This window comes from Thamnophis sirtalis, unplaced genomic scaffold, assembly GCF_051295495.1.
Source record: "Thamnophis sirtalis isolate CommonGarterSnake01/CBP01778 unplaced genomic scaffold, rThaSir2_p1.2 scaffold_13, whole genome shotgun sequence".
NCBI classification, from domain to species: Eukaryota; Metazoa; Chordata; class Lepidosauria; order Squamata; family Natricidae; genus Thamnophis; species Thamnophis sirtalis.
In genome coordinates, this window is record NW_028261393.1 from 29,702,692 (window position 1) to 29,728,937 (window position 26,246).

The 26,246-nt window shown below is 47.0% G+C and overlaps 1 protein-coding gene across 1 annotated transcript; it reads left to right on the forward strand.

The window, feature by feature from the left end:
* The first annotated feature begins 1,373 nt into the window (after positions 1-1,373).
* Positions 1,374-25,149, forward strand: ZBTB8A (zinc finger and BTB domain containing 8A). Its single transcript, XM_087728235.1, has 4 exons — positions 1,374-1,646; positions 8,738-9,688; positions 13,290-13,459; positions 24,437-25,149. The coding sequence occupies exons 2-4, from the start codon at positions 8,761-8,763 to the stop codon at positions 24,767-24,769; spliced, it is 1,431 nt and encodes a 476-aa protein (XP_087584361.1). The 5' UTR covers positions 1,374-1,646; positions 8,738-8,760; the 3' UTR covers positions 24,770-25,149.
* The last annotated feature ends 1,097 nt before the right edge of the window (positions 25,150-26,246 follow it).

The window sequence follows — 26,246 nt, forward strand, 5'->3', positions numbered from 1 at the left end:
TCGATCATAGCGCGATGTTTTCGTCGCGCTGTGATGACGTCACGTACGCGCTTTCGTCGAGCGAGATTTTGTCGTCCGCGGTTTTGTGGTGGAACCAATTCAACTTCTGTGTGTGTAACATAGGACAAACAAAAAAACAAATATAACTTGTCCTCTTTGCCCATAGTTTTCCAAAATAAACTGAATTGGCCCTCAGATCTTTATGAAAACCACAAGAGTCTTCTGTCCTCTTTCTTGGAAGCATGGTAAGCGTTGAGCTCTCACTGGGAGAATCCTTTTGCACCAAAGTAAAGAATAACCAAAGAGCAAACGGGATCCCTGCTCTTTATAGAACTCCAAATTCAGGGTTAAAGAAGCAACCACAAATTCTTGGGCTTATCTTGAGCCACACTCACCTAACAAATTGTCACATCCTGTTTTTAATGCCTGTCCTGATCTAATAGGAATAGCAGTGGTGCACAATAGTTGCCCCTCAACTGGAACTGGATGGTACCCAGCTGTTTTTCAATGAGGACTTGTAGATTAGGTAATCTATGAGAATCTTGGCTGATTCAAATTCCGGATTAACCCTCCTTTGGCAAAGGTGAGGCGTCCTCTCAGCAAATAACATACACACACACACACCGATTTTATTGAAAGATACTTTCGCTCCGATCCAGCTGGATAATAATTGCAGGAGCTCCGGAGGATTGAATGATGGCCGGGCGGAATCCGCCTCTTAGGGAAAGCCGCGGTCGGAGCAGCTCCGGGAAGGCGGATGCCCTTCTCTGCCCCGGGCGGCGGGGAAACCGAATGGTCTCCGGGGCTTTCTAGAAAAGCCCTGAAAAAGATCGCGGACCCACAAGGGGCTTCTTCGGGTCATCCCGGGGCCTGCGAGATGCTGGGGCATTTTTCAGTTTCAGCCGGAGAAGAGGCGGTTCCAACCACCCGCTCCTCGGCCGTCCAGGAACCGCAGGAGACCCTGGCATCGTCCGCTCCCTTTTTGGCAGAGCTTTGCACCGCCCGGAAGCGCTCCGGCTCGTTATTCGCCGCCCTCGGCCTCCTGAAGCTCGCCTGGTAGCTTGTATTTGGTCAGAGGCGACGGGAGCCCGGCTGCTTCCCCCGCCAACTCGTCCCACTCGGACCGGCCAGGCCGTCCTTGCAGGCGGAACCCCGGCCGGGCATCCGCCTCCTCCGACCCGCTCCTTTCGCATCAGGTTGGGGGACGCAGCAAAGCCCGGGCGGGGAGAGGCGAAAACGGCGGGCGGCCCGAAGCCCTCCGGCCGTGGCGGCAAGGCGCAGGAGGGCGTTCCGGGGGCGCCAGGGAGGGCAGCGCCAGCCGGACGGGCGCCAGGGCGGGCGGGGCAGCGGCGGGGGGCGCCCGGCGGGACGGAGGCGGCGAGGAGGAGGGGGCGCGCGGCCAGGCGGAGAGAGGCGTGCGTGTTTGGCTCTTGCCGCGCTCGCTGCGTTGCCCCTTTAATTGTGTCCCTGGCCCTCGGGCGCCTCTCTCCGCCGCCCACGTCAGCAGCCACCTTTGTTTCTCTCCGGCCGGGCGGCGGGGCGGCGGTGCCCGCGACGCTCCGCACCGTCACCCCCGCCTCTCCCTCCTTCCATCCGCCCGCCCGCCTCCGGAGCCGCAGCCAACCCAGCCCAGCCTCCGCCGAGCGGTAAGTCACCAGCGGCGCCCCGCAGTAGCCCGTGCGAACAGGGCGTCGGGTGGGCTGAGCGCGCCCCGCGGCCTCCGCCTCGCCCGCCCGGCGCCCCCATCGCCCGGAGCACCAGCGGACCCGGGGGGCGGCCGGGCGCCATTTGCTGCTGTCGCCGCCCCGGGCGCGGCGCTCCCTCCTTGCAACAAAGGGCGGCGAGGCCGGGGCTGCCGGGGGCGGCGCTGCTAGCCGGGCACCGAGCGGGCAGGGCGAGGAGGGCGGGGGCTGCCGCATCGCCTCCAGCGCCGGTCGGGCGGCTTTCCGTCGAGCGAGAGCGAGGGAGCGGGCTTCGCCCTGCGAGCCTCCAGGGGCTCCCGCACCAGCGCCGCTGCCTTGGCGGGCTCCGGGGCTCCCGACGCCCGAGCAGCCAATTCGGAAGCGCGACCAAAGACTGACGGCGCCCTCTGCCAATACGCCGCCGCGATCCCTCTTCGGCCGGGCTGGCCCCGCCGCTGCCCCGGCTGCCCGCTTGGCGCTCGTTGCGGCGGCGGCGGCGGGCGGTTGGGCTACCGCTGGCGGCGCATCTCGCTTCGACTCCCGGGAGCGTCCTCCGTGGCCGCGCTGGTCCGTCCTCGGAGCGCACCTGAAGGGCTGCCCCGGCGCTTCGCGCTGCCATTCACGGCGCCGGGCAAATGGCGCTTTGCGCGCCGCACCCCTCTGCCCGCGAAGGCGGTTTGGCCCCCGCCGGAAGAAGCGGCGGACTCCCGGGAAGCCGCCCGTGGGCCCTCCGGCCTGCAAGGAAAGAACGGAGGGGCGGGAAGCGCCCCCTCTCTCAGCCCCAGCCTTCAAGTCGCAGGCCGGAGATGCTGCCCGAACCGTTTTAGCGAGGGACGCCCAGCCTCCGGGGCCTTCAGCGGGCTAGCCGCGGTCCTCATCGCCTGAGGCTTCTGGCGCCCTGAGGAAACCAGGCGGGCTCCGCAGAGAGATTCGCCCTGCGCGAGTCCACCTAAGCGGCAGCTTCAAATGGCCCGAAGCCTCGGCAGGGAAGGCTGGTTTGAGGGACCGGGCAGCGGTCCGGAGGCCCTTTAGCCGCGTCCAGAACTCTGCTCCTCCCGGGTCCTGGTAAAAGGCCTGGGGAAGTTGGAAAGGAGGAAAGATAGCAGCAGCCAAAACCACAGTAATGGAGAATAACACCCCCTCCCAGTAGGCCCCTTAGGAATGAATATGTAGTGCTAATCAACCGTCGATTTTGGTGGACCCTTCAGACCCAAGAAGTGTCAGATTCCAACCAAAAAGCCAAAGGGTTTGCACAGCACCCCAAGCCAAGTTTGCATAAACTATCCATCAATGGCCCTTGTTTTACAACCAAGTTTGTACCTAGTTGGTGGCGTTTTGAATTTTGCACAGGCCACATCCTGTAACCTATTTATATTTCTTTATAAGATTATCAATTGCCTCCATTCTGAAAGTCTTCCTTATAAAGTTCAGTATGGACAACAGTGGCTGAGATGCACCACACAGCTGGGGAAGAAGATATCATGTGGGTATCCAAGTTTTGGGGGTTAGTTTATTGTATGAGGATGGTCATTGACTAAACGGGCTGATTGCAAAACAAAAATAGGTCTGCACGGGAACATTTTTGCCAAGGAATAAACCGGGCTGGACAGGACTAGACTAGAGAAGCCTACATTAGTCTAGACTAGACTAGAAGAGAAGAGGTTTCCCAAGGTAACCACAGCTGGCCCATTATGGTGTTATGAGGGCTGAGAGGCAAGTTGAGGATTCTTTTTCTCCCACAGTTACATCAGCTGGCTTAAGTGCAGTACTGTGTGTGGCTGAAAGTGGCCAATTCTTTAAATATGTGGTATGGATTTGGGGGGCTGCACACTGTAAATTCCTGCTGCAAATATTTAGAGCAGTGTTTCTCAACCTTGGCGACTTTTAAGTCCTGTGGACTTCAACTCCCAGAATCCCAGCTGGGGAATTCTGGGAGTTGAAGTCCACAGGACTTAAAGTCGCCAAGGTTGAGAAACACTGATTTAGAGCAACTGACCCGGAGATTCTCCTGAGGATGAAGCTCTGATGGACTGCTTGTAACAAATTCTGCCCCATTTCGCAGGGTAGCAGAAATTACTGGGGTTTCTGTGTGAACCTTACTGGTTAAAGGAGACACAGAAATTTTCTGTTGTAGAGCTGCTGCTTGTGTGGCTCAAAAGTATATTGTGCTGTTTTTCACAAGGCTCTGTACAATCTTGGGTTTCTTAGAAACATCCTGACAATTTTAGGAAGTTTCAACTAGGCATTTGACTTGTGTCCAATCTCTCTTTTTTAATACTGTAATTAGCTCACTTTCCAGTTGCTCCAGGGATCACAACAGAACTGTGTAGTAATTATTGTAGTTAAAGTAGCAGAGAAAAACAAAATGATCAGCTCATTCAGAACTAGCCAGAAATAAGCAAATATTGCTGAGTATGGATAATCCTTGATTTTTGATCACAGTTGGGATAAGAATTTCCATTGCTAAGCAAGGCAGTCGGTGAGTGAGTCCCAGCTGATTTTACTACCTTTTTTTAAACCACAGTTAAGTGAATCATGTGGTCATTAACTTAAGGTGGCTTCTGGTGACCACTGGAACAATTCAACTACCATAAATATATGACAGTTGCCATGTGCCCAAATTTTGATCTCATGACTGAGGATGCTGTGATGGTTGTAGGGACCGGCTGTCACTTTTAGGATTATAGAATCCTAGGGCTGGAAGGGACCTTGATCTTCTATCTAAACCCCTGTCCAAGGCAGGAGACCTTATTGCATGCTGGACAAATGGCTGCCCAATCTATTCTTGAACACTTTCAGCAATGGAGCACCCACAGCTCTAGGGTGCAAGGTGCTTTATTGATTACTGTATTTTTCAGAGTATAAGACACACCTTTCCTCCCCTAAAAGAGCATGGAAATGTTGGTGCATCTTATACACCAAATACAGCCATTTTTGGCTTCCCGAATCCCTGCCCCCCATCCCAGCAGCAGAGGAGGCATTTTTGCCTTCTCCCAACCCCCAGGAGCACTCTGCAGGCTTCAGTAGGACTGGGGGAAGGCAAAAACACCTCAGTTTTTTTGCAAAAAACAACCCATTTTCTGCGGGTTTTTCACAAAAATGGGGGCATTTTTGCCTTCCCCCAGCCCTGTTGAAGCCTGCAGAGTGCTGCTGGGGCCCGGGGAGGATAAAAACTTTTATTTCTTTCTTACCTCTTCAAAATCTTGGTGTGTCTTATACACGGTGTGTCTTATAGTCCAAAAAATACGGAAATTTTTTTCAGTGTCAAATTTTTTTCCTTAGTTCTAGATTAGTTGTCTTTTTAATGAGCTTCCACCCATTGCTTCTTGTCCTGCTCTCAGGTGCTTGGGACAATAAGAACTCCCTCCTCCCTGTGATTGCCCTTCAAATACGCCAAGATGGCTGTGGGGTCTCCCCTGAGTCTTCTCTTCTTTAGACTACAAATCCTACTCATACCCTTGTTCAGCAAATGGTTGCCTCCAGACCCCTTGTCATCTTTTTCGTTGTTGTTCTCTGCACTCCTTTGGTTTCACCATGTTTTTGTATATTGGCGACCAGCACTGGATGCAATGTGGCCTCAATACTTCTGTATAGGGCGATATTATCAATTCTTGTGGTTTTGATGCTGTCTCTCTGTTGATGCAGCCTAGGAGTACATTGGCTTTTTTGGCAGCTGCAGCACACGGCTGGCTCATGTTTAAGTGATTGTCCTCTAGTACTCCCAAGATCCTTCTCACAGTTACTGCTGTTGAGCCAAGTACTGTCTATTCTATTCTTGTGTATTTGGTTCTTCTACCTAAGTACAGGACCTTACTTTTGAATTACATCTTGTTAGATAGGGTTCAATATTTTTCTGGATCTTAAGCCAAACTTCTAAAGTGTTGGCTATCCCCCCTCCCAGATTTTGTATTGACTGCAAATTTGATGAATTCCCCTTCTATCTCCTCATATTATCCCCTCATACTCGATTATACATTTTTCAGTATCCCTTTAACTTCAAAGGGTTTTAGGTCAAAGTTTCTCCATGAACTTCCCAATCAGGTAGCGCTCTCTACCCTTAACCAATTCTGGGGAAAAGGAGTTCCTGTGTAGCTGTGGAAAATTGATGAGAAGTGAATTTGGAGCAGAGACCCTTTTGGCCACTGCTCATTTTTCTGATGAAACATCAATGGGCGCAGTTTTCTTTTAAGGTGAAACTTCTGTGGAAATCCACAGGAACCAACAACAATTTAGCTTACATGCCACCTGCTAGCACTCCAATCAATGCAGCATGTTAGCAGTATTCACACAACACTAGGCATTTCTGGAATTAGCCAATTGTGTAAATACAATACAATACAATACAATACAATACAATACTATAGCAGAGTTAGAAGGGACCTTAGAGGTCTTCTAGTCCAACCCCCTGCCTAGGCAGAAACCTTTACACCTCTTCAGACAAATGGTTATCCAACATCTTCTTAAAGACTTCCAGTGTTAGGGCATTCACAACTTCTGGAGGCAAGTTGTTCCACTGATTTAATTGTTCTAACTGTCAGGAAATTTCTCCTCAGTTCTAAGTTGCTTCTCTCCTTGATTAGTTTCCACCCATTGCTTCTTGTTTTACCCTCAGGTGCCTTGGAGAATAGTTTGACTCCCTCTTCTTTGTGGCAACCCCTGAGATATTGGAACACTACTATCATGTCTCCCCTAGTCCTTCTTTTCATTAAACTAGACATACCCAGTTTCTGCAACCGTTCTTCATCTGTTTTAGCCTCCAGTCCCCTAATCCTCTTTGTTGCTCTTCTCTGCACTCTTTCCAGAGTCTCCACATCTTTTCTACATCGTGGCAACCAAAACTGAACGCAGTATTCCAAGTGTGGCCTTACCAAGGCCTTATAAAGTGGTATTAACACTTCACGTGATCTTGATTCTATCCCTCTGTTTATGCAGCCTAGAACTGTATTGGCTTTTTTGGCAGCTGCTGCACACGGCTGGCTCATATTTAAATGGTTGTCCATTAGGACTCCAAGTTCCCTCTCACAGTTACTACTATTGAGTAAACCTAGAAACCTTAACAACTCAGAATCAGAAAGAGGATAATAGAATTATAGAATTGGAAGGGACCTAAGAGATCATCAAATCAATCCCCCTGCATAATACATCATACCATCGTATGGTAGTATACCATCGCCAAAATATGCTATTCCAATGTATTTTGGGTCAATTGTTAATCAAAGCTCTTTTGTACAAATCCCAAAACCTGGTCACTTTGTAGTAATGGTTGTGCACTAACTTGCTGCGGAGAAGGAAGAAAGTGATACAGAGGCTGGAAAGAGAAGGCTTCCACTACAGCAATATTTTTCAACCTTAGCAACATTAAAATATGTGGATTTCAACTCTCAGAATTCCCCATCCAGCATGACTGCCAGGGGAATTCTTGGAGCTGAAGCCCACACTTCTTAAAGTTGCCAAGGTTGAGAAACACTGCACTATAGAAACAATCACTCACTTTGGTAGCTACTGAAAATGCTTTCAAATATTGGGAGCCCATAAGCCCAGTGGTGTGTTCCTACTGGTTCGGACCGGTTCAAACTGGTAGTGGTTTGGCGGCCTAGGTCGCTGGAACCGGCAACAACCCAGGCCTGTGATACCCCCCCCCCCCCGGGTGCCACTGTAGGTGTTGCCATCTTATTTTTAAATTCTGTGCATGGACAGAACAATTTTAATAGTATTACTTATGCATGCAGAGCGCTCAGTGCACATCAAGCCTGTGTGCGTTTGCAGCACTGCCGGATACCACCCCTACCTAAGCTTCCCACCTTGCTGCGTTCAAGCCGGGGGGGGGGGGAGAGTGAGGAGCAAATATAATGATTAACAGTGCATGAGGGCTGGTGTGATGCCAGGCTGGAAGGAAGAAACAGCTGGTGACTGTATTCCACCCTGCATCTTGCCAGATCCAGCAGCAATGCAAGGAGCAATACCACGGAAGCCACTGCAATGTATTAATGCTCACTAGTAGAGCAGGGGCAGAGCTGGGGATCCGTGTGTGTGTGTGTGTCTGTGTCTGTGTCTGTGTGTGCGCGCACGCTTGGCTGAAACTTGAAGAATTGTTTCTAATAGTTGCTGTTTCTCAACCTCAACAGTTTTAAGTTAGGAAAATTTCAGCTCCCAGACTTCCCCAGTCAACATTAAAAGCTCTAATCCCAGAACAGACTAATAACAATCATCTCCTGCAGTGGAGTATCCAAAATGAATCCTGGGAGCTTGGCTGGGGAATTCTGGGAGATGAAGTCCCTCCATCTTAAAGCTGCCATGGTGCAGAGTGTAGTACTGGACTCCCACAATTTCGTTATTTAAATTGTTCTTCTTTTTAGAACCCTATGGACTAGAGCCTTCTTTCTCTTCAGGGGAATCCATAATTCCATACTTTCAGCTAAAGAGGCTTCTAGGATCCGTCCTCAGCGTCTTCAGGCAAGCCAGGAGGGATTTGCTGCCTCTTAGAGTGAGTGAGCCGTTCTATGCCCAGACGTACAGCTCACCCCTTCCATCTGACATCCTGGCAGACCGTCCCCATTGTCCAAGGGAGTGCCTTTTCCCCAGAATGTCTCCCGTCTGATTTGATCTAGCCAATGGGGGCTGCTGCAGATCCCGTCAGTCAAAGAGGGTTGGCTGGTGGGGACTGGAAGACGGGCCTTTTCGGCAGTGGCACCTGCTCTGGGGAGCTTCCTCCCCTCAGAGGTTAGTAGGGCCCCAACCCTCTTGGCCTGTCGCAAAGCTCTAAAAACCTGGCTATGTTCCCAAGCTTTGAGCATGGAAGGTGCTAAGGGCCCAGCTTCCTGGCTCTACTGTTAACTAGCTAAGCATCTTGGTAAAATGCTTTTTATTGATTTAATTGTTTTTATACTTATAGGTCACCCAGAGTCATTGACTGAGATAGCTACCCAAATAGCTGTAGAGATGAATGAATGAATGGGTATATCTCTCTGTCCCAAGGTCTGAAAATAGCTTCCTGTTAAAAACATTGCAGCCACTGTGGGTATGTAAAAACAGGCCCTCTCTGTGCTCTTTTGCAGCGTAAACACTGCCCGGTTTCAGAATGGAGATTTCTTCCCACCAGTCCCACCTCCTGCAGCAGTTAAATGAGCAGCGCCAGCAGGACCTGTTCTGCGACTGCAGCATCCTGGTGGAGGGGAAGGTCTTCAAAGCCCACCGCAACGTGCTCTTCGCCAGCAGCGGCTACTTCAAAATGCTCCTCTCCCAGTGCTCCAAGGAGGCCAGCCAGCCCACCACCGCCACATTCCAGGCCTTTTCCCCGGAGACCTTTTCGGTGATTCTGGACTTTGTGTATTCAGGCAAACTCTCCCTCACCGGCCAGAATGTGATCGAGGTCATGTCGGCCGCCAGCTTCCTGCAGATGACCGACGTCATCAGCGTCTGCAAGACTTTCATCAAGTCATCCCTGGACATCAGCGAGAAGGAGAAGGACCGCTACTTCAGCCTCTCAGACAAGGAGGTCAGCTCCAATGGGGTGGAGCGCTTGTGTTTGTACAGTGCTGGCTGGAGAGCGGAGTCCAGCCCCCCCCATTCCCACCTGAGCCCCGACCGAGGGACCTGCGTGATCAACAGCAACTCCTGGACCAACTTCAGCTACTACCCGTCCGCCCCAAGAGCCGCCCAGCCTCTCTCCAAACACGACCAAAGGCAGGAATCCCTGAAGAAAAGCAGGCATTTGCAGCCTGCCGACGGGCCCCCCTACAAAGCAAACAAGCTGGAGGACCGGGTTGCTGAGCAGGCGAGCCATGCTCCTCCGTCTGAAGAGGAGCTCCAGGTGGACTCGGAAGGGGATTCCTGTCCCACCAGCTACCAGTACGGGCAGGGCTCGGATGCAGTCGCAAGAGGGCTGGCCGTGCCTCAACACGAGCACGAATTGCCCCATTCTGCCAGCAAGTCCAAGTCTTCCAAAGCCGAAGAGCAATACCCCAGCATGCCCTCCGTCTTGGGGGTCATGGGGAATTGGGCTGAGGGTAAGAGCCTTGGCGCTGCACTCCCTTCCCTACCCGGGCAGAAGCCCCAGGCTTTGGCAGAAGCTCAGTCAGGGGTGGGAAATGAAGGACAGACAGAGGTGGGTCCCTCTGAATTGCTCGTTCTTGTGAAGGTTCCAGGGGAGGCGTCAGGAATGTCTGCTGAGTGCTGTGCAGGACTCGGTGGATTTTGAAAACTGAGCTCTTTAGCAGAGGTTTCAATCTGGAGTTGTCTCTTCGCTCTCTTTGCTTAAGGGGAAGGTGGTGGTGGGTGGCTGAGGTAGGGCTTTTGGGGGCATGTTGGCACAGAGTGAAGCCCATCCCACTGGAGATGGCCCCAGCAGATTGTGAGCTGGTGTAGCTACGTATTAGCCCTCCTGGGTAAACCAGACAGGAAATGGGACTAAGGAGCTAATTCTACTTTATTCTAAAAGTACCATATATTTTGGACTATAAGAGGTACCGGTGTATAAGACGCATCAAGATTTCGAAGAGGTAAGTAAGAAAAAAAAGTTTTTGTCCTCCCCGGCCCCCAGGAGCACTCTGCAGGCTTCAGCAGCGCTGGGGGGAGACAAAAATGCCCCCCTTTTTGAAAAGCAAGCAGAAAATGTGCCATTTTTCACAAAAATGGAATGTGGGGACAGGGATTTGGGAGGCCAAAAATGGCTGTATTCGGTGTATAAGACGCACCAACATTTCCATGCTCTTTTAGCGGGGGGGGGGAATGTGCATCTTATACTCCAAAATACAGTATATTAAGAGAGTGTTGCAGGTCTGAAGGTAGAAACTTCCTACTTTTAGCCGCTTTTAGCTGCTTAATCCATTAGGGTGGGTCTTTCCTAAATTTCCTTCTTTGATGGTTAAGCCGCTGGAGGCTCCCCCTGCTCTTCTCCTCTCTGATTCTTCCCTCAGCAGCATCTCTTCCCTTTGTCCCCGGAGGTCATTCCCAAATGCTGTTTTGTACTGCCTGCCCAAGACAGTTTGCTGCCAGAAGCAGATCCTCCCATGTTCTCTCCCCCCCCCCCCGCTTTTAGAAAGTGCTGTCTGACTGAAACACACAATTCTTTCTTTGATCCTTTCTCAAGTTGACCAGATGTTGCATCCAGCTGCACAGCAGGGCAACCCATTGAGTGTGTCCTAACTGCATTTGATCTAAAGAGCCTTTTCATGTAACTCACATGAGCCATTCACAATTCACAGTTTATTTTATTTAAGAGAAATAAACTCAGAGTTGTGTCTTCCCCAGCTGAGTACCTGCCATCTGTCTTGGGCAACCTAGCTCTTTAGCACACAGATGGTTTGAATTATAGTCCGGCACAAAGTTAGAAGGGATCGGTTGGAGAAGAGTGTCTGAATGGGTTTTTTATATAATCTTAAGTAGTCCCATAGTTTAGTTCGGTTGACTACTGTGGCATCATGCAAAATTCCCATCAGCTTCTCCCTGCAGTCCCCAACTTGAGCAAGTGATTCTGGGCAGCTAACAACTATTTATTTGTATTGTATCTTTATTATTATTATTTTATTATTTTTACAAATAACATGGTGATCAGTGCCCCTTGTTCCTCCTATTTCCCCCACAACAAGAACCCTGGGAAGTGAGTTGGGCTGAAGGAGACTCTCCATTTCTAAGGTGGAACAAAAACTGCTTTCTAGCATGGTGTCTTAACTACACCAAATGGCAAAAGAACCACAAAATCTGCAGAATAAGAGGAGAGGAGAGCTGGAAGGGGCCTTGGAGGTCTTTTAAGCCAGTGCCCTGCTCAAGCAGGAGACCCTATACCATTTCAGACCAGTGACTGTCTAGTCTCTTCTTCAAAACCTCCAGTGTTAGAGCACCCATAACTTCTGGAGGCAAGTCCTTCTACTGGTTAATTTTTCTCACCATTAGGAAATTTCTCCTTAGTTCTAGGTTGCTTTTCTCCTTAGTTAGTTTCCCTCCATTGATTCTTGTCCTGCCTTCAGGTGCTTTAGAAAATAAGTTCTTTTCTCTTTTTTGTGGCAGCCCCTCAAATACTGGAATATTGCTATCATATTCCACCCTAGTCCTTCTTTTCTTAGACTAGCCAAACCCAATTCCTGCAATCATTCTTCATATGTTTTAATCTCCAGGCTTTTAATTGTCTTAGTTGCTTTTCTTTGCACTTTTTCCAAAGTCTCAGCATCTTTGGAACTGCTGAGTTTAAAAATGAAAATAAGGACCATCTTTTGGGAGGCCTCATTAGTTCCTACCTAAAATGTTAGGAAATTTCATCTCTGATTTTTATTTTCTTGCTGGTGATTTCTGAGTTCTGGCCTTGTGGCCATGCCAAAGTTGAGCAAGGTGGCAATCTGTGCACCCATTGAGCTTGCGGGGGTGGGGGTGGGAAGAGGAGCTCCAAAGGGAAGGGTTGAACTGATTCCCTGATTGCAGGGAGAGCCTTGGGCAGAAATCATTAGCAGGCTGAGGCTCTTTGGGTTTTTCTCCAATCTCCAAGAAGAAAAACTGAGCTCCCTCTGTGTTTTGCATATCCCAAGCCTAAACAATTTCCCCTTCTTTCCTCCCTCCATATTCATTTCTTGTATTTATAACCACCCTTTAACCAAAAATAGGTTTCAGAGCAACGAGTAATCCAGATGTCCTATAATTACAGTACAATAACAACCTAAGCATATCACCTTTGGTCCTATCAACAAAGTGGGGAGAAGCAACAGACTTCATTTTGTGCCCAAATCTGTCTTCTTCACCCAGCAGTTGGAAAAAAGTTTCTGGTGCCAGAGGCTGAGTTTGGCCCCTGGAACCGGCCTCTGGCATCCAGGAACCAAAGAAGCCTGTGGAAAAACGTCTGAGCCTGAAGGAGGCTCCTCACTGGAAGAGGGGCTCCTGGGCAGACTCTGACTGGGCCGGGCTGTTCTAGGTGGCCCTGACTAACTGAATTATAGCCAAAGGTTTGTACCAATCATTAGGCAGGTCATGACTCCACATGATTTTACGACCTTTTTTGTAACGCTGCAGTTGTTAAGCAAACCAGTGGTTCATAATGGGCTGGTTTTGCCCGAAATGGAAAATAAGCACCTATTTCTAGCAAAACATGTTGTAAGTTGTGACTCTGGGATGCTGCAAATGGCTGTAAATGTGGGCTGGTTGCCAAATGCACAAAATGCAGTCACAGGCTGGGGGTAGGGCAGCATCACAATTTTGAATTTGAGCTGTAAGCAGCCCTGGAAAAGCCTGCCATAACTTTGAACAGTTGCTAAGGAACTAGTCATAAATTGAGGACCACCTGCAGTTTCCAACAGAATCTGTTGCAAGTTGTGCTCACTTTAATGAAATTCAGCCAAACAAGCACACAAAGATCAACCACTTTGCACACTTTACAGTAGATCTTGGCAACTTTAACGCATGTGGATTTCAGCTCCCAGAGTTGCTGCTGGGGAATTCTGGGAGTTGAAGTACACATGTGTTAAAGTTGCCAAGGCTGCAAAATACATGTGATTGTATGTTATGAAAACGGAAAATAAAAATCCATATGCCTTCCAAAGCCATTGGATGACCGGTATTTCCACTCAAGCCAATTGGTGTATGTCTTGAGGATTTTGCAGCTGAAGGGATTGCTTTGCATTCCAGATGACCTACCACGGATGAGGTTCAAATGCCCCTTCTGCACCCACGTGGTGAAACGGAAAGCAGATCTGAAGCGACACCTTCGCTGCCACACGGGAGAGCGGCCGTACCCATGTGAAGCCTGCGGGAAAAGATTCAGTCGGCTGGACCACTTGAGCAGCCACTTTCGGACGGTAACCTTACTTTTTTTTAATGTTTTGCTTTAAAATGGTACCAACACACAGACACACGAGATAGGAATTCTGGGACTTATAGTGAAACACACCTGGAAATGCCAGATGGGCAAAGCATTTGTCTTCCAGGCAAAGTCTGCATTGTACAGAAACGGCAGCTACAATGCAGCTTCTTTTAAAAATCCCATTTTGTATGTTTAGCTGAAATGTTATTTCTAAAGCCCAAGAAAAGTAACTTGGGCTTAAATAGCAAATAGGAATACAATTGGAGCTTGATGCAACTATGGTGGAATGCTCTGAAGTTGCTCTAATTTCAAGGCAGTGTTAATCGCATATTGATATTCCAATTGGAATTAGTGGGATGTCAAAGCAGCATTTTAGTTTTGGAATGGTTATTTTTTTTTAGTTCAGCTCTATCTTGTGGGGTGAACTTAACTCACCCCCTCAACTCAGTTGGTTAAAAAATAAAATACAATTAACATGTCAGAAATAACATTATATTGCATTATGAAATATTTTTTTCTATCAATTCTGTTGGCCTATCCATTCCATCAGCAGCAGCCCCTTCCAGAATCCAGGAGTAAATAGCCAGTTAAAGTTGCCTGGGACCCCTGGTATGTCCATCCAGGAGAAGATGGCCAATGACCACTGCGAGCTCTGACCTGTCAAGTTCTGGCTTTTGCTCATTTCTGGCCTCCCCAGCCCCCAGGAGCTCTCTGCAAGGGGCGGGGCTTTGGGAGGCAAAAAAATGCTGTATTCGGTATATAACATGCGCCCAGATTTTCAGCCTCTTTTTTGAGGAAAAAAGGTGCGTCTTATACTCTGAAAAATACGGTAGTCATAAGCAAGTTTTTTCAGTGCTGTTTTAACTTTGAATGGTCACTAAATCAACTGTTATTAATTGAGGACTACCTGTACTACCATGTTTCCCTGAAATTACGATATATCCTGATAATAACACCATGCCATATTTTTCCTGTGGACAAAAATATACACCCTCCCCCAATAATAAGCCCCCCGGACACACACACCCCTCCAGCGAGGCAGAGCGCCACTCACCAACCTAGCGATATCCCGAAGGCACAAAGGGGGGGGCAAAGGCGCTCGCATTGCTTGACGCCCTTGGGATACTGGTAGATTGGTGGGTGGCGCTGTGCCCAGCTGGAGCGGGGGTTTGCTGAGAGCGATTGCTCTCACGAGCAGCTCCCCAGCAACGCCCCTTTCCAGCCGGGCAGAGCACCACTCACCGACCCAGTAATACCCCAAAGGCGCTAAGCCGCATGGCGCTCTACCCGGCTAGAAAGAGAGGTTGCGCAAGCACTTTTTCTGCCTCCAGCTCACGTGTCTCCCTGCCTCACCATGCCCAACTCTCCCTGCAGGGCCGCCCCGCTGCCGCCGCCCTGCTGCTGCTGCCACCGCCCTACTCCGAGCATAACCGGCTGGTACAGAGAGTCTTCCCGCAGCCAGCCCACAACCATAGAATGTAGTCCCATAGTGGCCGCTCCCGGAAGACTCGATAGCAGATCTCTGGAGTTTGGAAGCCGGTTATGCTTGGAGCATGGGGGCAGCAGCAGTGTGGGGGTGGCGGCAGCGGGGAGGCGGCGCCCTGGCCCAGCCCTGCAGGGAGTGTTAGGCATGGTGAGGCAGAGAGGCACGTGAGCTGGAGGCAGAACAAGTGCTTGTGCAACCTCTCTTTCCAGCCGGGTAGAGCACCACGTGGCTTAGTGCCTTTGGGATATTACTGGGTCGGTGAGTGGTGCTCTGCCCGGCTGGAAAGGGGCATTGCTGGGCGGCAGCTCATGAGCGTGGTCACCTCATGGCGGCTTTGTTGTGCTGCTCGCAAGAGAGCAACCACCTGGCAACCCCAAACCAATAAGTCCCCCCCCCCGATAATAAGGCCCAAACAAAAATTTTTGGGGGCGGGGACACTGTCTTCTTTTTGGGGAAACACGGTACAGATACATTCCGAGAATGTAGACTCTTCCAGAACAAGAATCTCATTACTTCAGTCTTCACATATTGGCTATTGGCCATCCTATGGCTACTGATTCACCCCTTCTGACCAATATACAGCAGAACCTTAAACACTCATGTCTGTCATTTCAAGAATAGATATGAACAAACTCTCTGTCAGGTGCTGCTTCACTTAATAACCAAGAAAGAAACTACTCAATTCCATTTTGCAGAATTAAGAGTACTTTTACTGATTATAAGTAAATAGAAGCTAGGCAAAGCTGGATCTGAGTAAAAGCGCGCGAAAGCATTAGATATCAATGCATGACCCATTCCCCTCCCCTTGGTAACCCCAGTCCATAGTTCAATCGTATATCTCCTCAGTGTCAGGTGGGAGACATCTTCAAAAATCATCATCAGGTTGGTATGCCGGACAGTTGGCCTTGGTGGGAAACTCCCCTCCTTCCACATGCGCAAACGAATGGTGAGAACAATTCCCAATTAACAGTCCTCCTGTACAGAATATTTCCCTTACCCAAATACCATGCCCTCCCTCCCCGTTTCAATGGCAGCCAAAAAGCAAGAAGCAAAACAGAGGCTGACATCCGGCCCTCTTCCAGAAAAAAGGACGATCATCCCTGTAGAAACGAAAGAGCACAAACAAACAGACGAACAACATAACATAGAAGAAAAAGAAGGAAGGGGAATTAAAAGAAATCAATCGAGGTCAAGGATTGTCTGGGTAGGCAGAGTAGAATTTACGGAGTAGTCGAGGAGCCCGCACATGGGACTTATCAACCCATTCAGCATGAGAGGGAGGGAAATGTTTCCATGACACCAGATATTGAACACGGTTTCTATGTTTCCTAGAGTCCAAAATTTCCTTAACCTCAAAATGCTGTTCACCTTCAATCAGGAGCGGGGCAGGGGGAGCCGCCACAGGGGCCCGCAACGGAGAAGTACGTTCAGGCTTTAGGAGATTGACATGAAATACCGGGTAAACACGGTTGAGGTATTTAGGCAGTTCCAGATGTACGGAGACAGGATTGATGACCTTGACAATTGGGAACGGGCCAACACACTTGGGACCCAATTTCTTAGACTTTTGAGAGGTCTGGAGGTATTTGGTAGATAAATATACACGATGACCAACTTTATACTCCTTTGGCTCCGTTCTCTTTTTATCCGTTTGCCGCTTATGTGCTCGATGTGCCACATCCAGCGCCCGGTAAGCCAATGGCCACATCTCTCGGAGTTGGTCACTCCACTCGGACAGGGACAGCACCTATGGTTTTTCTCAAGGTATCTCGGGGATAGGCACAAAATCATGTCCGTACACTATTTTGAAGGGTGTAAATCCTGTGTTGCTGTGTACCGAGTTTTTATACGCCACCTCAGCATGAGGCAATAATTCCACCCAATTATCCTGCTGGTAATTGATGAAACATCGGAGATACTGTTCCAGCACAGAATTAGTCCTCTCACAGGCCCCATTAGTTTGAGGGTGGTGGGCGGAGCTTAAGCCCTGGGCAGAGCTTATTAACTTCAAAAACTCTTTCCAAAACAAGGAAGTAAACTGGACCCTCCTGTCTTGAGATGATGCGGTCCGGTACTCCATGTAGACGGTATACATGGGTAATGAACAACTTAGCTAAATACTTAGCAGACGGTGCAGCTCGCGGAGGATAGGTGTAACGTGGGTGTACCGAGGTGCACCCACAATCGCTCGCGCAGCTGCATTCTTGACAAGCTGAAGTTTTCGAACACTCTTCAAGGGCAGCCCCATGTAGAGCGTGTTACATTAGTCCAGTCTTGAGGTGACAAGGGCGTGAGTGACTATCCGAAGGGCCTCCCAGTCCAGATAGGGTCGCAGTTGGTGCACCAGGCGAACCTGGGCAAAGGCCTCCCTGGTCACAGCCGACAGATGGTGTTCTAGAGTCAACTGTGGATCCAGGAGGACTCCCAAATTGCCCAAAACTGAAAGTAAATTCTGGTTTTTGGCACAACTGTTGTAAAACGCATCACAACCACAAGTGCAGGTCAGTTGTTGAGCATCTGAGGGTAGTCATGTGACCATAATTGACCACCCCACAGCCGTCAGAACTTCAGAACCAGGTAAAAGCACCTGGGGGGGGCATTGTAACTTTAAGGAGTTGCTAAGTGACCAGTGCTAAGTCAGGGAGTATCTACTCTAAAGCAAATAGATGATACTCAGCTGGCAGGAATAGCGAACACCTAGATCAGCGATGGTGAACCTTTTTTGGCCATAAGTGGGGAGCGCAGGGGGGTCGTGTGTAGGTGTGCTACACCCATAATGCAACACGTGACACACACACCCCAGTGCGCATGCATGCGAGAGGCATTCTCCCCCATTTTTCCATGCGATTTTAATCCTCCCCAGGCTCCAGAGGCTTTATAGGAGCCTGGGGAGGGCAAAAACAGCCTCCCCTGGAGGCCCTCCGGAGTCTTTAGGGACCTTCAGGAGGCTTCAGAGAACCGAGCAAACCAGAAGTCACTTAGGGCCGTTTTTTTGCACTCCAGAGGCTTCAGAGAAGCTCCTGAAGCCTCCGGAGGGCCTGGGTGTGAGGAGGCTCTTTTCGCCCTCCCCAGGCTCCTATAATGCCTCTGGAGCCTGGGATACGCGAAAAATGGCTTTTAAAAAGGCTGAACTCAGCTGGCCAGTGCGCGCATGTACGCTGGCCAGCTGACAGGGCAACGCCTCACGTGCCTTGACAAATGGCTCTGCGTGCCACAGGTTCGCCATCCCGGACCTAGATGATAGGCTCAAGATCCAGAAGGATCTTGACAGACTTAAACACTGGGCCCTATCTAACAAAATGAAATTCAGCATAGAGGAAAGTAAAGTCTTACACTTAAGCAAGAAAAACCAAAGGTACAGATATAAACTGGGTGAAACCAGGCTCAATATCAGTGACTGTGAGATGGATCTTGGAGTCTTAGTGGACAACCAGGTAAATATGAACCAGCCGTGTGCATCAGCAGTCAAAAAAGCCAATACAATCCTAAGTTGCATTAACAGAGGGATACAATCAAGATCAAGTGAGGTACAGATCGAGAAGGCGGGGCTTAGCAGTGAGAAGACGGAGTTTCAGGCTATTCCTGAAATTCCTCTATTCCGAAGGATTTTTGGACGGGTTTTTTGGACCCTAGCTGTCCCGGAGACGACAGTGAAGGTGAGGGGAGACCCAGGACCTCAGAGACATTCGCAAAGTCTCTGGGGGGGGGGTATTAACCCCTCGTGCCAATTCCTTTCTGGATTAGCTGCGTGCTAACTGAAACTGCAGGTTGCCTCTAAGAATGGCAGAAGTGATGTCATCTGGTAAGCTGATTTATTATTCAAGAGAGACTGTCCGCACTAAAAGCTTAAGCTAATTGAAACCAAAAAATAGAAGAATCTAGCGGCGAATTGGTCTTTTTTTAATGGATTTATGGCTGGTGGCTACTTTATTTCTTAAACGCTTCAAGGAACTCTTCGGCAGCCCTCCCCACTGACTCTTTCTAAGTGGATCGTAAAGTCAACTTCCTACTAATTAGCCCTTCACGATCTGACATTTTTATTACTTGGCTGTGTTTACGATCAGATAAGATTGCACAGTTTCCAGCGTGTTTCTATTTGCAATTTCTAACTGCGACACATCATGGCGTCTGAAGTCTCATTCCAGATTCTTTTTTCCGCATGTCGAGAGCTTTTTGACTCTTTTCAGAGATTGGAAAGAAAATTGGATCATCTGATTTTAAAATATGAAGGAAAAACTGAGATCGTTGAATGTTTGAATGTTCCTGAAATACAAATGGAAAATGTGAGAAATGGCGTCTGGTCTATCTCAGAGGAAGAAAGGAGGGGGGGAGCTATAAAGAAGATTCATTTAAAGAGACAGAGTGCAGGAGAAATGAAAACTCCACCCTTGAGAATTAAAGTCAATTTGAAAAGTTTTACAAGCCCGGGACAACATTATTATTTCATCACTGACATTCAGAGCCAAAAGGTGAGAAGATATCTTTGTCTGGACTTGCTTATAAAAACATTTGGTAAATTTATCCAACGAATGGCAACTGGATTGAGAAAATTTTGCTATTGGAGGGACACAGGCTGACAGATGGAAGAATACAACTTAAAATTAGCTAAATCTGATTACTTTAATTTGTAATAGATATAGCTGAATAATAATTGATATTGATGGTAATGTATATAATGTGGAATTGGCTGATAGATTGAAGAATACAATTGAAAACTAGCTAAACCTAATTGCTCTTTTTGTAACAGATATAGCTGAATAATAATTGATATTGATAGTAATGTATATAATGTGGAGTCGATATGATAAATAATTGGATATGAGAAAACATTTTTGGATTATACATAAAGAGTATTAATTACAATTATTATCACTATTATAAAAACTAAATAAAATACATACAATCAAATGTTAATCAATACTGGGAAAATGTTATGATATATGATATAATTAAATATTATGGATGTTCAGCTAAAATAGGATATGAGGATTTGATGTTAATAGAGGATTTTACAAGTAAGTAAATGAAATGTCAGCATGTGTTATGGATTAATTCTTTGGCATAGCTAAGGATGAAGGATGTTTAAATAACTATAGGTAATTAAAACTGGAGGTATAATGATGTTAATATGGTAAACATTTGAGTTAAGATATTTGAATTAATATGAGTTAATGGAAGAGAAGCACCAAAGCATGTTGTAACCAGTTGATATACTTCTTCTTTTTTATAATAGATACCTGTGTTGTTTTTTTCCTGCCTTGTCCTTTGTTGTTTTTGTCTTTTTTTGTTTTATTTTATTTTTTTGCCTTTTCTTTTTGATTTTTTCTTTTCCCACTGGTGTGGGCAGGTATTGTTCAAGATTATTACTTGTATTATAATTTTTAAATAATAATTACAGTCAAATGAAAATGGATATATAATAATGCTTGAGTTAATATGAGTTATGTTTGTTGACCGTGGAGGATCTGTAATCGATTGATACATTTTCTACAGATGTAAAGTAAGATGCTGTACTTGTTTCAATTAAAATTAAAAAAACATTTATTTAAAAAAAAAAAAGATCAAGTGAGGTACTAATACCACCCTATAAAGCCTTAGTAAAACCACACCTAGAGCACTGCATCCAGTTTTGGTCACCACAATATAACAAAGATGTTGAGACTCTAGAAAGAGTACAAAGAAGAGCAACCAAGTTGATTAGGGAAGTGGAGGCTAAAACATACGATGAATGGTTGCAGGAACTGGGCATGGCTAATCTAGAGAAGAGAAGGACCAGGGGAGACATGATAGTCGTCCAATATCTCAGGGGCTGCCACAAAGAGGAAGAGGAGGTGAAGCTATTTTCCAAGGAATAATGTATGAAAACTGATGGAGAGATTCAACCTAGAAATAAGGAGGAACGTTCTGACAGTGAGAACAATCAACCAATTGAATAGCTTGCCCTCAGAAGGTTTGGGAGCTTTAATCACTTGAGACTTTCAAGAAGAGATTGGCCTGCCACCTGTCAGAAATGGTATAGGATCTCCTGCTTGTGTGAGGGGTTGGACTAGATTACCTACAAGGTCCCTTCCAACTCTGTTACTCTGTTAAATCCATAGAAGCACCTTCTTCTCACCCTGTGGGACACTCAGCATAAGGTCAAAACTACGGTTGGTTCAAATGGCTGATTTTTGTCTCTGAAGTCAACTGGCAGGTGGCTTCATTTGGGAACAGGCAGCAGTCCAAGCACAGCATCTGCCTGCATCTCATTAAAGCAGCTGCATCTGATTCAGAACTGGGCAACTGCTGCACAGCTGCTTCAGTGAGTCACAGACAGGTGCCAGGTTTGTGCTGCTGATGCTTCTTCCCAATGAAAGCCTTTTGTAGCCATATTGATAGTCTCATCACCCTGCAACTCCAGAAAGCTCAGGTGCTTATCTTGCTACCTAGAGAACACAATAAAGATGTGCGCATCACACCACACCACATTCTTTTGCATAATGTCAAAGTGATGAGATGTTCTCACTTGTAAAGGAAAGGGAGCCCTCTTGCTCCTGAGTGAGCTTGGCATAGTGGGGGTAGGAAAAATGTTCTTGCCATTGGGCTGCTCAGACGGACGTCTCGGAGCCTGGAAAAGGGAGCAGCATTTTGCAAAATGTGACCAGACCAGACGTTGCACATTCCTATCAGGGAAGCAAGCAACAACTTCTGGGTTTTTCAAGAGACGCTCCTCGCCCTGATTAACATCGATTAAAGAAGCAGAATTGAAACACAATTCTCCAATTTCTATAAATTGTCCTCTATCAATAAATGTTGCAAATAAAAAAATAAGAGAATGTAGCATTGCTGGATGGGAGTCGGACAGCTGCTCATTCGGCATCTGCCTGCCATTTGCCTCAGACACCCTCTCCAAGGGGAGGTCCTGATCTGACCAGAGGCTTCTGAGGCTGAGGCACGATTGGCCTTAGCGTTCCAGAAGAGCCTCCGCTCAGCACGGGGGACTGGGACCAAGAAGAGCTGCTGGCAGGCAAGAAGGAGCAGCCTTGGCAGAGAGGCCGGGTGATGACAGCCAGAGGCCGGACTTTCAAGAGCTGCCTTGCCTTTCCAACAAGATGGAATCATCGGCTGTTCCGAAACATGCTAACCAAGTTCTGTGGCCTCTACATTCCAACAGCAGGCTAGCATTGTTAGCCTGGTTGCTTTCTGGGTGGCTCAGGGTTTTGTGCACGTCCAAACCTGTCTGGAGTCTAATTGCTTCCTTCGTTTGCGTGTTGTGCAGATGCAGCACTTCAGAAGTTGACTCTTGTGCAGTTGCCCAGGTGTCTTCTGACTAACCACCTTTGGAAGGACAAGTTCTCCAAGAACAGATCTGATGAGCTAGGTGGAATCATCTCTTCTATCCGTTTATTGCGTTTCCATCTTGCCATGTTCTCTCTGAGAGCTTAAGGCAACTGGTCTCAACGTGGCTCTCTGGGTTCAGTGATCAAATGAAGACGTAGCTGGCTCTTGGCCCGCCATGGCTATTGGATAAGCTACAAACACAATTCTAATAAAATATGTCTAAACACCAGCTGGATGGATGGCTTGTTATTGGTTGATTGGGATGTTGATAGCCGGCTATTAAGTGGTTGGCTGTTGTCTCTTTGTGCAGCCAACTCCTCAGCTCCTATGTACCTGATAAGCTGGTGGTAAATCAGAACTCCTGTTGACTGACAAGGCGCCCAATTCCCAGACTTCAGTGGAACATTCAATATATGTTAGATATCACATGCCTCAGTACCTTAGAATTAACTTCATGCAATTAGTCTAACACTCTTTTAAAGCAGGAATAGCCACCACTCCAGAAGATAGGCTCAAGATCCAGATAGATCTCAACAGATTTGAACAGTGAGCCATAACTATCAAAATGAAATTCAGTATAGAAAAAAGGGTTCCACCACAAATGCGCGCACAACAAAAGCGCGCCTGACTAAACCGCGGTGTCTAAAGCGCGGTGACAAAACCGCGCAACGAATGAGCGTCAAATTAGCCCTAAAGCGCGCCGACAAAAGCGCGCCGACAGAAGCGCGCTGTAACGTAACCCTAACCCTAAACCTAACCGTAAATCTTACCTTAAATTAAATCGCGCTTCTGTCGGCGCGCTGTTGTTGGCGCGCTTTTGACATCGCGGTTTTAGCGCCGCGGTGTTGTCGGCGCACTTATGATGTTCGCGCTTTTGTCGGGTCACGGAAAAAGTACATTTACATTTAGGCAAGACAAATCAAATGTACAGGTGGAGATTAGGCAAAACCTGGCTCAATAGCAGTAACTGTGAGAAGAATCTTGGAGTCCTAGTGGACAAACATGTCCATGTCCAAACATGACAAACAGGAGCCAGCCGTGTGCAACAGCAGCTAAAAAGCCAATGCATCAAGATCAAATGAACTATTAGAACCATTTCATAAAGCCTTGGTAAGATCACACTTGGAATACTGCATCCAGTTTTGGACACCATATTATTAAAAAAAAAAGATGTAAAGATTTTGGAAAGAGTGCAGAAAAAAAGTAACAAAGATGGGTTTGGACGCTAAAGCATATGAAGAATGGTTGCTGGAATTGGATATGTCTAGTCTAGTGAAAAGCATCAGGGGTGACATGATAGCAGTGTTCCAAAATTTGGGGGTCTGCCACAAAGAAGGAGGGATTTCAACCTATTTTCCAAAGTACCACAGGCAAGACAAGAAACAATGGATGGAAACTAATCAAGTAGAAAAGCAGCCTAGAACTAAGGAGAAATTTCCTAACTCTGAGAACCATTAACCAGTGGAATGGATTGCCTTCCTAAGTTGCGAGTGCTCCATCACTGGAGGTTTTTCGCTTGAGTAGGGTGTTGGACAAGAAGACCTCCAAGGTCCCTTCCAATCTGTTAGTCTGTTCCATTATTTTTTGGAAGAAGTATATTTTGCAAAGGGTGGAGTGCATAATATAAACATAATATTTTAACCAAAAATGGGTTGTGCATGTACCTATTGAAACCAAAAAATATTACTTGAAACTTTCCTTGCATTTTATAACTTTGTTGATATCACCTTGCATCTTATGTAATTATATACAAAATCGTATATGATTACAAAATTGTACAATAGATTTATCCTATAATTTCTTTGCTTTACAATTAATTTGTTTTCATCTCTTCTTTGCTTAAAAAAAAGAGGGAGAAAGTCCTTCTTATCCTGAAATTTAGATTTGCCTTTACTCAACCTTGACTCCTGCTGATGTTATAAACAACTTCAAAGAGTTTTCTTCCAAGCCACAGAGAAGTGGTTCCTTTTACCTCCCATCGTATTCAAACACGAATTATGTCCAGCTCTTATAAACAGACAAAGTCTTTTCTAGATTAAATTGATTTAATTTAGGACTAAATGTAACTGACTCATTCTCTCAGTGAGGAGAGTATGACTTGCTATTGCCACACAGTTCTATTTCCATCTAAGCACTTTCTGATAATGTCCTCTCCCATCACTGCAGATCCATCAAGCTTGCAAACCCATCTGCAGGAAATGCAAGCGTCATGTCACTGAAATGACAGGCCAGGTGGTCCAGGAAGGGACAAGACGCTACAGACTTTGCAACGAGTGCCTCTCTGAAGCTGGGATCGACAGCATCCGCATTGATTTGGACACAGAACCGCCCCCGGAGTTTCCTCTGGAGGAGGACAAAGATTCCAACTGGAATTACAGCGAAGACAATAGATCCGATGTGGAGATTGTAGAGGATGGCTCATCTGATCTGGTTATCCAGCAAGTGGATGACAGTGACGATGAAGCCGAGGAAAAAGACGTAAAGCCCAATATCAGGTAGGTATGAAGGACAGATCGTGAATAGAGTCTCTCCCCCCCGTCCTGTTAACGTTATGTCTCATCCCTTGTCTTGAGCGTTGACGCCCAGCCTGCCTGCCTGCTGGCCCAGGGTTCAGATGCACTCTGCTCTAACGGCTTCCCCTGGCTTGGGGTCAACTGCATGCAGTGACGGACATGCCATTGTGTCTCTTCTGAATTTAGCTACTCCCAAGTATCACTACTTTATTGCATAAGGAAGTCTTCATTTCAAGATGGCGCAATGTATGAACAATTATTTGCAAATGGCAACCGTGATAACTTTTGATAATATAAAATTGTCCTCTTAATCCTTTTACAGAATTGGAAAGCCCTTCAAAATAAAAGTGAACAACTTCATAGTAATTCAGTTACTGAATTAAAATTTTTGCAAGTATAAGAGTTTTGTTTAACTATAAACATTAATATGAAAAGGTGCTTCAGCCTCTCCTAAGCCATGGACAATAATCTCAGCTATGTGTTATCTTAGAAACATAGCCAGTAGATTTAAAGGAATGTAAGTGGACAACAATTCATAATCCTTCAGCAAGCATTCACCTTCTTCAAAGCATCATTTGTTTATTAAAACAATGAAGTTTTCAAAACCAGTTTTTGATTCCCAAATCTCTTTTCAGTGAACCCTTTCGGCAGGCCTTGTGCCTGATAGAACAACTGATACTTCTCAAATCCGCCGGAGCACACAGATGGTAATGCAGCTTTTCCTCATGATGCAGGTGTTCACACATGTTCACTTCCTTGACTTTATGGAATTGTGACACTGCACCAACATGTGGGGTTGTGAGAGGTAATAACCTGTATTTTCTCATTTAGCCCAATACTTTAGTAATGACACAAGTCATTACGATTATTTTTTCCTGAATTTACAGGTTCTATTTTGCGGTTTTCTTTTTCCAGTTGTGCTTTTTGTTTTTCTTTAGTTTTTCATTCTCTCTCTCTCTCTCTCTCTCTCTCTTTCTCTCTCTCTCCCTCTCTCCCCCCCCTCTCTCTTTGAAGCAATTAAACCCAAAAAAACCCAGATGGCCATTAGATGGAAGCAAATAGATACTAAAAAGCTTAGCTCCATCTTGCCAGTGATTGACAGTGGTGTTCAAACTTTGTGAATCCTTTGAATGTTCAATATTTCTGCATAATAAATTTTAAATGAGATCTGTTCTCCACACAAGTCCTAAAACTAACAAAAGCGAATTCAAGTAAACAAATCCGTCAAAAGCCTTATACTTGTTTCACTGAGGAAAACGATCCAAAGCCACCTATTTGTGTGTGGCAAAAGTACACAAGGCCTCGGGGAGGGTCTCCCAACCTTGACCACTTGAAATTGTGGACATCAACTCCCAGAATGTGTCCTGGTTGGGAAGCCCTGCCCAGCTCATCTGAAAGGGAAATCAGACTTGGGTATTTCAATCGGAGGATCAGGTGTGAGGTCCAACTAACTTAAAGAACAG

Excerpts from the sequence above, each read along its gene's own strand:
- ZBTB8A (XM_087728235.1), top strand. The coding sequence starts at position 8,761 with ATGGAGATTTCTTCCCACCAGTCCCACCTCCTGCAGCAGTTAAATGAG. Across the intron at positions 9,689-13,289 it reads CATGGGGAATTGGGCTGAGG|ATGACCTACCACGGATGAGG; the intron begins GTAAGAGCCTTG and ends TTTGCATTCCAG. Across the intron at positions 13,460-24,436 it reads TGAGCAGCCACTTTCGGACG|ATCCATCAAGCTTGCAAACC; the intron begins GTAACCTTACTT and ends CCATCACTGCAG.